The sequence below is a fragment of the Plasmodium gallinaceum genome (genome assembly GCF_900005855.1).
Source record: "Plasmodium gallinaceum strain 8A genome assembly, organelle: plastid:apicoplast".
Classification (NCBI taxonomy): Eukaryota; Apicomplexa; class Aconoidasida; order Haemosporida; family Plasmodiidae; genus Plasmodium; species Plasmodium gallinaceum.
Window position 1 is genome coordinate 17,483 of NC_031963.1, and position 11,974 is coordinate 29,456.

At 15.7% G+C, this 11,974-nt stretch overlaps 5 protein-coding genes and 12 non-coding genes across 17 annotated transcripts; 6 read left to right on the plus strand and 11 right to left on the minus strand. All coding sequences in view use genetic code 11, as the record gives it.

Moving 5' to 3' along the window:
* Position 1: 1 nt before the first annotated feature.
* Positions 2-1,723, minus strand: rpoC (RNA polymerase beta subunit, putative). Its single transcript has one exon. The coding sequence runs from the start codon at positions 1,721-1,723 to the stop codon at positions 2-4; it is 1,722 nt and encodes a 573-aa protein (YP_009325479.1).
* A 2-nt stretch (positions 1,724-1,725) lies between these two features.
* On the minus strand, positions 1,726-4,809 carry rpoB (DNA-directed RNA polymerase subunit beta, putative). Its single transcript has one exon. It carries the CDS (start codon positions 4,807-4,809, stop codon positions 1,726-1,728), a length of 3,084 nt encoding a protein of 1,027 aa, YP_009325480.1.
* Positions 4,806-5,117, minus strand: ORF101 (hypothetical protein). The gene has a single exon. The coding sequence runs from the start codon at positions 5,115-5,117 to the stop codon at positions 4,806-4,808; it is 312 nt and encodes a 103-aa protein (YP_009325481.1).
* A 9-nt stretch (positions 5,118-5,126) lies between these two features.
* Positions 5,127-5,270, minus strand: ORF51 (hypothetical protein). The gene has a single exon. The coding sequence runs from the start codon at positions 5,268-5,270 to the stop codon at positions 5,127-5,129; it is 144 nt and encodes a 47-aa protein (YP_009325482.1).
* sufB (FeS cluster assembly protein SufB, putative) lies at positions 5,267-6,676 on the minus strand. The gene has a single exon. The coding sequence runs from the start codon at positions 6,674-6,676 to the stop codon at positions 5,267-5,269; it is 1,410 nt and encodes a 469-aa protein (YP_009325483.1).
* A 36-nt stretch (positions 6,677-6,712) lies between these two features.
* On the minus strand, positions 6,713-6,785 carry PGAL8A_API04700. Its single transcript has one exon. It is a non-coding gene; the product is annotated as a tRNA-Thr (tRNA).
* Positions 6,786-6,798: 13 nt separating this feature from the next.
* Positions 6,799-9,481, minus strand: PGAL8A_API04800. Its single transcript has one exon. It is a non-coding gene; the product is annotated as a large subunit ribosomal RNA (ribosomal RNA).
* A 45-nt stretch (positions 9,482-9,526) lies between these two features.
* PGAL8A_API04900 lies at positions 9,527-9,600 on the minus strand. The gene has a single exon. It is a non-coding gene; the product is annotated as a tRNA-Met (tRNA).
* An 11-nt stretch (positions 9,601-9,611) lies between these two features.
* PGAL8A_API05000 lies at positions 9,612-9,683 on the minus strand. The gene has a single exon. It is a non-coding gene; the product is annotated as a tRNA-Arg (tRNA).
* A 22-nt stretch (positions 9,684-9,705) lies between these two features.
* On the plus strand, positions 9,706-9,777 carry PGAL8A_API05100. The gene has a single exon. It is a non-coding gene; the product is annotated as a tRNA-Val (tRNA).
* A 1-nt stretch (position 9,778) lies between these two features.
* PGAL8A_API05200 lies at positions 9,779-9,850 on the plus strand. The gene has a single exon. It is a non-coding gene; the product is annotated as a tRNA-Arg (tRNA).
* Positions 9,851-9,861: 11 nt separating this feature from the next.
* On the plus strand, positions 9,862-9,942 carry PGAL8A_API05300. Its single transcript has one exon. It is a non-coding gene; the product is annotated as a tRNA-Leu (tRNA).
* Positions 9,943-9,963: 21 nt separating this feature from the next.
* Positions 9,964-10,035, minus strand: PGAL8A_API05400. Its single transcript has one exon. It is a non-coding gene; the product is annotated as a tRNA-Asn (tRNA).
* A 33-nt stretch (positions 10,036-10,068) lies between these two features.
* On the plus strand, positions 10,069-10,139 carry PGAL8A_API05500. Its single transcript has one exon. It is a non-coding gene; the product is annotated as a tRNA-Ala (tRNA).
* A 47-nt stretch (positions 10,140-10,186) lies between these two features.
* On the plus strand, positions 10,187-11,637 carry PGAL8A_API05600. The gene has a single exon. It is a non-coding gene; the product is annotated as a small subunit ribosomal RNA (ribosomal RNA).
* Positions 11,638-11,783: 146 nt separating this feature from the next.
* PGAL8A_API05700 lies at positions 11,784-11,855 on the plus strand. The gene has a single exon. It is a non-coding gene; the product is annotated as a tRNA-Ile (tRNA).
* Positions 11,856-11,905: 50 nt separating this feature from the next.
* Positions 11,906-11,974, minus strand: PGAL8A_API05800. Its single transcript has one exon. It is a non-coding gene; the product is annotated as a tRNA-Ile (tRNA).

Genomic DNA, 11,974 nt, shown 5'->3' on the forward strand with positions numbered 1-11,974 from the left:
ATTAATATATATATATATATAAATTTATAATTATTCTATTAACTGTAGTTAATATATAAAATATGTTATTATTATTTATATATTTTATCCAAATTATATTAAATAATGATAATACATTATTATTATAATATTCATAAATTTTTTCAATTGAATTAAAATAAAAAACATTAAATAATTTATTATAATTTAAAAATAATAATGTATTAATTCCTAATTTATAATATTGTAAATTTTTAAATAAATTTTTATTATTAGAAGGTGAAATTATATTTTTATCAAAATTTAAATTTAAATTAGATTCAAATTTTGATGTTTTTATTAATGGTAAAAAAATTGACATTTGATCTCCATCAAAATCTGCATTAAAACTTGAACATCCTAAAGGATAAAATTTAATTGAATATCCTTCTGTTAAAATAGGTTTAAAAGATTGTAAATTCATTCTATGTAATGTAGGAGCTCTATTAACAATAATAGATTGATTTTGTAATAATTTATTTAAAAATTTTTGAATTATAAATAAATTTTTATTTATTAATAAACTTTTAAATATAATATTTAATTTAATATTATATTTTAAAATATTTATTAAAAAAGGTTTATATAAATTTATACTTATATAATAAGGTAATCCAATATTACCATATATTATATTAGGACTTACAGTAATAACAGATCTACCTGAAAAATCTACTCTTTTACCTAATAAATTATATTTAATAGTACTATATTTTCCTTGAAATATTTTATTAAAATTAAAAAATGTGTTATTATTTTTTAAAATTAATTTATTATTTAATAAATAATCAATTAATTGTTGTAATAAACGTTTTTCTATAATTTCAAAAATAAAAAAAATATTATTACGTAAATATAACCAATATTTTAATTTATTATTTTTTAAAATTATTAATCTATAATTTTCATTTATAGTAGATATTATATAAGTATTATTATTTATAAAAAAATAAGGTCTTAATCCAGCAGGTAATATGGGTAATAAATCTAAAAAAATCCAATTAGGTTTTATATTATTAATAATTAATAAATTTAATATGTTTATTTTTTTATATATATTATTTTTATTTTTTATATTAATTAATAATAATTCTTTATTATTTAATAATTCTGTTAATAAATTTAATTTTTTTAATTTTTTATATAAAATATTATGAGAAAATAAATATTGAATTATATTATTATATTTTTTTTTATAAAAATTAAAATTAAAAAAAAATTTATTATAATTAAAATATTGTTTATATTTTATATTATTAAAGAAATATTTATAATAAATTAAAAATTTTAAATAATTAATATTTTTATTTAATAATAAAGAAGCTATTTTTAAAGGTCCAGTTAAATACCATAAATGTAAAATAGGTATATTTAAAAATATAAATCCTAACTTGTATTTTCTATTAATATTAATTTTTAATTTATTTTTACAATATGAACAATATAAAAAATATGAAAAATTATTTATATTATACATTTTATTATTACAATTACAATTCCATATATACATATAATCAAATATTTTCTCACAAAATAATCCATTTAAAATTGGCAATCCTGTATTAAAATTTATAGTATTAGGTATTAATACTTCTCCTATAATAACTTTATTATCATAAAATAATGAAGACCATTTTATTATTTGTTTAGGATTTAAAATATTTAATTTTAATCCTATAAAATTAATATTATTATTAATAATCATATTTAATATATTATATTAATAGGTATATTTTCTAATATATTATTAGAATTAAATATACAAAATGTTTCTATATTAATAGCTAAACTTTGTAATTCTTTTAAAATTAATTTAAAAGTTTCTGATATATATGTAGTTTTTATTTTATTATTATTAAATAAATAATTTTTTAACATTTTTCTACTTTTAATATCATCAGATTTATATGTAAAAAATTCTTTAAATAAAAATGAAGAACCAAAAGCTTCTAAAGCCCAAACTTCCATTTCACCAAATCTTTGTCCACCTTGTTTAGTATTTCCTTTTATAGGTTGTTGAGTTAATTCTGAATATAATCCTATAAATCTATATCTAAATTTATCTTTAATCATGTGTATTAATTTATAATAATAAATATTATTTAAACAAATACTATTATTTATTAAATGACCTGTAAAAGGATTTTTTAAAAAATATTTATTATAATTATAAGATTGCTTAATTATATTAAAATTATTAGTATAATTATATTTATAATAATTGAAAATATTCATATAATTATTATAATAATTTTTATTTAAATTATTTGAAATAATATATCTATAATTAGTATATAAACTATTTAATCCATAAATACCTTCAAATAATTGTCCTATATTAATTCTTGATGGAATTCCAATAGAACTAATAAATAAATCTGGTTGTATTTTATTATTTAAATAAGGCATATCATTAATTTCATTTATATAAGAAATAACTCCTTTATGACCATGTCTATTACAAATTTTATCACCTAATTGTAAATATTTTTGTATACCTATATATATTCTAATTTTTAAATAAGAATTAATATTTTTTAATTTTTTATATAAAAAATATGGAATAATTTCTATTTTAATAACTCTACCTATATCATATATTGTAGAAATTATAGGTTTATTTTTAAAAATTCTTAATTTATTTCCAAATAAAAAATTAATAATATTAACTAAATTTTTATTATTAAAAATAAAAGGTATTAATATTAATTTAGATACTAAAATACTATTAATTGAAATAAATGTTCCTTCTTTTATAATACCATATTTATCTAAATATTTTTTATTTTTATAATACATTTTAGATAAATTAATACTACATATTTCAGGAATATTATTAATTATATTTAAAGATATTTCATATATATTAAAATGTAATGAAGTATATAAATTATTATATAAAATTTTTTTATTTATAATAACAGCATCTTCATATTCATATCCTAAATAAGAACCATAACCTACTAATAAATTATTACCTAAACTATATTCACTATATAATAAATTAGAATTTACAGCTAATATTTGACCAATATTTATTTTTTCACCTACCCATACAATAGGTTTATAAATTAATAAAATATTTTGATTAAATTTTTTATAATTAGTTAAATAATATATAATTTTTCTATTAAAAATATCTCTAATTATTATTTTTATATTAGAAACATATAATATTATACCCTCTTGATATGAAATAATTAAATAATTTAAATATTTATTAATAATATAATTATAATTAGTAATTATATTACTTAAATTAGGGTATAATATAGGTACTATTTGAGTATGCATTTTTATACTCATTAAATTTCTAGTTGAATCGTTATAATGTATAAAAGGAATTAAATTTTCTATAAATGATAATAAATAATTAAATGGTATATATATAGAATTTTTTATAATATTGTTTATTTTAAATGTATTTTTATGTATAGTCAAAATAATTGTTTTATTAAAATTTTTATTTTTTTTTAAATATATATTATTAAATTGTATATTATAAAAATTTTTATTAAATATATCTAATATTAATTTATAATTATATTTATTATAAAATAAATATTTATAATATAATATAAATTTAAAATTTAAATTTAAAAAAACATTTGTAGTTAAATAATTAACTAAACCACAAGTTAACCCTTCATTTGTATTTATTAAACTAATATATCCTAATATATTTCTAGATAATTCTCTTATATCATTATTTAAAATAAATTTTGAATTTAAACTTGTTGTAATCATATTTATTTTAAATTTTTGATTTATTTCAGACAAATTATTTATTTGATCTGAATATTGTATTAAAGGATTTATATTTATTTTTTCTAATATAATATTAATATATTTTTTATTTTTTAATAATAATTTTATATTTAAATTATTTTTAAAATTTAATAATTGATTTTGTAAAATTATTAAATAATTTTTACATTGAGTAGATAAAATATCTATTATAGAATAAAATTTTTTATTATAAATATTATTAATAATATAATTAATATAATAAGTATAATTTATTTTAATAGAAAATAATATTTTAAATATATTTATAAATATTTTATTATAAATATAATTATTATTTATATTATATATTTTTATTATAAATAATTTTAATAAAATAATTTTTTTACTATTAATATTATTATATATAAATTTTAAATAATTATATATAATTATCTTTTTTAAAATAAAATAATTTTTAATAAATATAAAAATTTTTTTATTTATAAATATATTATTTAAATATAATAATAAAATAATAAAATTAAATTTAAAATTATTAAAATAAAAATATATTTCTAAATTATTTTTAAATTCTAAAATTATTTTTAAATATATATTTAAATATATATAAATATAAAATATATTTTTATTATTTTTTTTATATTTTATAATAAAAATTTTATTATTTTTTTTAAACAATTGAATACAAGTTTTAAATAATCCATTTAATATAATATTATTATTTATTATTAATGGTAACATAAATAATATTATATTTAATTTTAATTGTTTATTTAAATACTTAAAATTTAATTTTAAACTTAAAATTATTTTTAATAAATTATTAATATTTTGAATAGTATCTATAGAATTTATATTTATATTAGTTATTATAGTAATAATATTAAAATAAATTATATTAAATACATCATTATTATTTAAATTATTTAAAATAATTATATAATATTTTAAATTATATAAAATTTCAAATATTAATATTAAATATAAATTAGAAATAATATAATTATTTTTTTGAAAATTAGGATATAATAAATATATCATATTAAAAATTTTATTTTGTTTAAATTTAATTTTCCTAATTTTAAAATAGTAATTAAATTAAATATATTTAAATAAAAATATAAAAATAATATATCATTATTATTATATTTTAATAAAATAATATTATTATTACTATTATTATTAATAAAAATTCCTTTAAAATTAAAAATTTTTAATTTATTATTAATATATTCATAAAAAAATAATTTAATAATTATATATTTTTTAAAAATAAAATTTTTATTAATATTATTAAATATCAATTTTTTATTTTTTATATAATAATATTTAATTATATTTAATTTCATTTTAAAATTTTAAATTATATTTAAATATCTTAATTTTTTTAAAATTAAAATATTTTTTCTATATAAAATATATTTAATTTTAATATTATTCTTATAATATTTTAATAATTTTTTATATTTATTAATATATAAATTTTTATTAAATGTATTCATTTAAATATATCTTTAATTTTTAAAGAAAATAACATAGGAATTTCTAAATTAAATTCAAAAGGTAATTTATTATAAACTTCAGAACAAAAACCTATAACTAATAAAGAAATAGATTCTGAAATACTTAAACCACGTTGCATTAATAAAAATAAATATATAATTTCAATTTTTGAAATATAAGCTTCTTGTTTTATATAACTAGTATAATTATAATTTTTAATATAAGGAATAGTAATTGTTAAAGAATTATTTCCAAATATTAAAGAATTACATTCAGTATAATTATATGATTTATAAGAATTTGGTTTAATATATACTAATCCTCTAAATATATTTAAAGAATTATTTAAAGAAATACTTTTAGAAATTATATAACTTTTAGTATATGATCCTATATGATACATTTTACTACCTGTATCAGCTATTTGCATACAAGATATAAAAGATATTGAATAAAAATTACTAATTGAAAAATCACCTTTCAATATTGTAGATGGATACTTCCATGTTATTATAGATCCTATTTCTATTTGTATCCAATCTAATTTAGAAAAATAAAAACATATACCACGTTTAGTTGTAAAATTATATAATCCACCATTTCCTAAATAATCACCTCTATACCAATTTTGTAAAGTATAATATTTAACATAACTATAATTTTTTACAATTATTTCTACTATTGCTACATGTAATTGAGATTCTTTATATATAGGAGCTATACATCCTTCTAAATATATTACATATGAATATTCATTAATTATTAATAAAGTACGTTCAAATTGAGCAAAATCATATGAATTAGTTTTAAAATAAGTAGATAAATTAAAATTACATTTTATATATTTTGGAATATAACAAAAAGAACCTTCACTGAAAATAATTGAATTTATATTTGCAAAAAAATTATCTTTATAAGATACTACAGTTCCTAAATATTTTTTTATTAATAATGGATATTTATATATAATATCAAATAAAGGAGAAAATATTATACCAAATTTTTTTAAAAAATATTGTGTTGTATGTAATATAGATATACTATCAAAAATAATATCTATAGAATTATTTTTTATAACTATAGAATCTAAAAAATTAATATTTAAATTTTTTTTTAAATAAAATATTAAATTATTATCTTTTAATATAGAAGAATAATAAATTATATTATCATAATTTATATTAGGACAATCAAAAAAACTCCAATCTGGAAATCTAAATATATTTAATATTTTTAAAGAATAAATTTTAAATTTATATATAAATAAATATAAATATATATTATTAGATAAATTTTTTATTAAATTTTTATTTAATCCATTTCTTATTAAATATAAATTTATTTTATTTTTATATTGATATTTATAATTTAAATTATAAATATTTAATAATTGTTTAAATGTCATATTTTATCATAATAATTATATACAATAAATAATACAAGCTAATGGTGAGATTTGAACTCATAATCTACTGATTACAAATCAGTTGCTTTACCAATTAAGCTACTTTAGCAAATAAATAAACCATAATTAAATATTCAACTTATTAGGGATTATATACTAAATATATTACTATAAATACATATTAATCCTATAAAATAATTTTTCTAATTATTGTTTTATTCATATATATGATTAGAATATTATTTTTAATTAAATTTTTTTATTTATATTATTTCAACAATTAAAATTTTATACTTAACTACTCAACATTACAATAAATAATAATTGATATATCATAGGTATAATTTTTTCGATCCTCTCGTACTAAAAAAAATAATTTCAATATTCTAACACTTATATTAGATATGGACCGAACTGTCTCACGACGTTCTGAACCCAGCTCACGTATCGCTTTAATAGGCGAACAGACTTACCCTTAAAACATACTACTGCTTTAGGATGCGATAAGCCGACATCGAGGTGCCAAACCTTTTCGTCAATATGGACTCTCGGAAAAGATTAGCCTGTTATCCCTAGAGTAACTTTTATCCGTTAAGCGATAATTTTATCACTAAAAATTATCGGATCATTAAGACCGACATTAATCTCTGTTTGATTTGTAAATCTAACAGTTAATTATATATATATCTTTATATAATAAATATAACATTGTACACCTCCGTTTTTATATAGGAGGAGACCGCCCCAGTCAAACTATCTCATAAATATTGTCTAAACATTTGTTATAAAATTATTATAAGAATTTATATATATAAAAAATGGTATTTCATTTATAATTACATTATTTCCGAAAAAATAATATTTTAATTTCCCATTTATACTATGTTTTATATATATATTTTCAATACTTATTAATAGTAAAGCTTCATAGGGTCTTTCTGTCCTAATATAAGAAATCTGCATCTTCACAGATATTTTTATTTCATTAAGATTTTTTTTAAGACAGCATTTAAGTCGTTACATCACTCATGCAGGTCGGAACTTACCCGACAAGGAATTTCGCTACCTTTGGACCGTTATAGATACAGCCGCCGTTTACTATAGCTTATATATATATTATAATTTTATTACATATATATTTTAACATAATAGCACTGGGCAGATGTCAATCTTTATACATCATCTTTCAATTTAGCAAAGATTTGTGTTTTTGTTAAACAGTCGCTTAAATCTATTATTTTCAACTAAAAAAGTATCTTTTATCCCTAAGTTACAAGATAAATTTGCCGAGTTCCTTAAAAAAAATTATCTCAACTTCTTAATAATATATATTTATTTACTAGTGTCAGTTTACGGTACGAATATATAATAATATATATATATTTAATTTTTATATAATATAATAATTATTTTATTATATTAGTCTTAATATATAAATATTATATAGTATAAGAATATTAACTTATTACCTATCAATTACACATTTCATCTCATTTTAAGATTCGACTAACCCTATTAAAAATAATTTTAAATAGGAAACCTTAAATTATAGAAGTATTGGATTTTTACCAATATTTACATTACTCAAATTAGCATTATCACTTTTGATTTTATTATTTTAATTTTCATATAAATAATATTTATCAAAACGCTCTTTTACCAATTTAATATATTATTATTAAATTTTATAATATCGATAATTAATTTATTTTCGATTATTTTCGAATTGAAATTACTAAATTAATGAGCTTTTACGCACTCTTTAAAAGATAACCGCTTCTAAATTTACTTTTTAATTATTTAAATAATTTCATATTCTTTTTAAAACTTAATTAATATTTAAAAATCTTAATTTATAATTAGGGCTGTTTCCCTTTTGAAAATAAAGCTTATCCCTTATTTTCTAATATAATATATATTTTACTAAATGAAATTCTTAAATTATTATTATTAATATTAATTATTATAATTAATTTAATAATTAAAGAGTTTTACATTCATTTATATATAAATACTATACTTACATATATTTCAAAGAGAACCAGCTATCTTCAAATTCGATTGGCATTTCACCGCTAATTATATTTTATTTGATACTTTTGCAACAGTAATCAATTCAAACTACAATTTAATATTATTTAAATTTTATTTTAAATATAATTAGATCATTTGATTTCGGGTCTATAATAAATAATATATAATATTGCCTATTAAAATTAATAAACTCGATTACACTTTGGCTTCATAAAATATTTAACCTAATTAATATACTATTTATTATAACTTGCTAATTCTTTCTTCAACAAGAATATAATAAAATTATAATTAATTTTATTATAATTTATTAAATTTAAAATTCAGGTTCTATTTCACTATTTTTTCAAAATCCTTTTCATCTTTCCCTCACGGTACTATTCTCTATAAACTTTTATTATATTAAATTTTATAAGGTGATCCTTATTATATATAATAAATAATATTTACACAAAATATATTTTTATGTTACTTTATTAAAATTTTACATATAGAATGTTTTAAATATTTCAGTTCGTTCACCACTACTATGAAAATCGTTATTACTTTATATTCCTTTAAGTACTAAGATGATTCAATTCCTTAAGTAAATTTAAATAAATATTTATATAAAAAAAATATTTTATTCAGATACTTTTATAATAAAAATATAATAAATTAAGATATATATATTTATTAATTATTATAAAAATTTCGTTAATATATCTAACGTCTTTCTTCAATAATAAAAGTAATAGACATCCTTTTAAATTTATTATATATATTTAATTATTTATTTAATATTAAAAATTTTAAATTAATTTATTAAAATAATATAAGCGAAAAACGGAATTGAACCGATTACCTTCGGAGCATGAATCCGACGAACTTTCCTTATGCTCTATTTCGCTAATAAATAAAATAAACTTGAAAAGAATTGAACTTTTATTTTATAATTCGTATTTATATATTTTATCCATTAAATTACAAGTTTATTATTATTAATAATAATAAATAAGTAATTAACTTAGAGGTAAAGTTTCTGCTTTACATACAGAAGATCATTGGTTCAAATCCAATATTACTTATAAATCTATAATTTAATGGATAAAATAAAAACCTTCTAAGTTTTATATGTAAGTTCAAATCTTACTAGATTTATAATAAATATAATGAATATGGCGAAATAGGTAAACGCACTAAATTTAGAATTTAGATATAAAATATTAAGAGTTCAAATCTCTTTATTCATATATTATTTACTATTATATATACTTCCTAAACTAGAATTGAACTAGTATCTTTCGGTTAACAGCCGAATGCTTTAACCACTAAGCTATTAAGAATATTATTATATTATATAATATAATATATTAATAGGGAATATAGTTTAATGGTAAAATCTTATTTTTGCAAAATAATAATAGTAGTTCAATTCTACTTATTTCCATATATATATCTATAAATGTTTAATAAATTATTTAAATAAAATATTTTATTATATTGCGAGTTTGATCCTAGCTCAGAATGAACGCTAGAAATATACATTACACATGCAAATTAATGATAATATCATAGTATATAGGTGAGTATATATAAATTTTTAATTTTAAATAGATTATAATATAAAAATAATAATCTATATGCGCAATTTTTATAAAAAATTAATTAATTGTACTATATTAAAAATTATTATTATTTAAAATAAAATTTATATTTGATTAACTAGTTGGTAATTTAAAAGATTACCAAGGTTATGATCAAAAATTGATTTTAAACGAATGTACAATCACATTAGGATTGAAATAAAGCCTAAATTTTTAAAAAAAATCAGCAGTGGGGAATATTTTACAATAAGCGTAAGCTTGATAAAGTAATATTTCTTAAAGGAAGACAGTATTAATTTAATATTGTAAACTTTATATTTTATTTTTAAATATTGATAAAAATAAAAAATAGTATTGGCTAATTTCTGTGCCAGCAGCAGCGGTAATACAGAAAATGCAAGCGTTATTCACTTTAAATAGGCGTAAAGCGTTTTTAGGTTTTATATTAATTTTATTTTAAAATATTTAATTAAAATTTAAATAATAAATAAATAATAATATAATAGAGTATTATAAAAGTATTTAGAAATTTTTGAGGAGTAGTGAAATACAATGATACAAAAAAGAATATCAAAGGCGAAAGCATAATACTATATAATTACTGACACTTATAAACGAAAGCTAAGGTAGCAAATAGGATTAGATACCCTAGTAGTCTTAGCTGTAAACTATGAATATTTTATATTTATAAAATTTTATAAATATAATAACTAACGTGATAAATATTCCGCCTGAGTAGTATATTCGCAAGAATGAAATTCAAAGGAATTGACGGGAGCTTATACAAGTGGTGGAACATGTGGCTTAATTCGATGCAACACGATAAACCTTACCAAAATTTAACAATATTTTATTATTAAGAAATTAATATTTTAATAAAATATATAGGTAGTGCATGGCTGTCGTCAGTTCGTGCTGTGAAGTGTTAATTTTAGTATTATAACGAACGTAACCTTTTATAAAATGTAAATATTTTATAATATATAATTTATATATAATAAAGATTACGTCAAGTCATTATGCTCCTTATATTTTGGGCTGCTCACGTGTTACATAGAATATTACAATATATTTATTATATTTATATATAATATTTAAAATATATTTATAGTTCAGATTATAAATTGAAACTCATTTATATGAAGATGGAATCACTAGTAATCGCTAATTAGAATTATAGCGGTGAATAAGTTATTAAGCTTTGTACACACCGCCCGTCACATCTAAAAAGTATTATATTATATAAAAATTATTGTTAAATAATAATATATAATAATACAATTTTGATGAAGTCGTAACAAGGTAACCGTACTGGAAGGTGCGGTTGGATTAAAATAACTATTAGGTTGAATTATTTATAAAAAAAATAATATTTATATATATAATTAACTATAATTAAATATTTTTTAATATATTAATAAAATTTTATAGACAAAAATAATACTAATACACATTAGTGTAAAATTAGTTAAATATTATTTTAAAAAAGGTTTTTAGTTTAATGGTTAAAACATACTCTTGATAAGGGTAAAATTTTAGTTCAATTCTAAAATAACCTAAAAAAAAGGCTTCCCTAATGACAAATTTATCATTAGGGAAGCCTTTTTTTTAGGTTATTTTAGAATTGAACTAAAATTTTACCCTTATCAAGAGTATGTTTTAACCATTAAACTAAAAA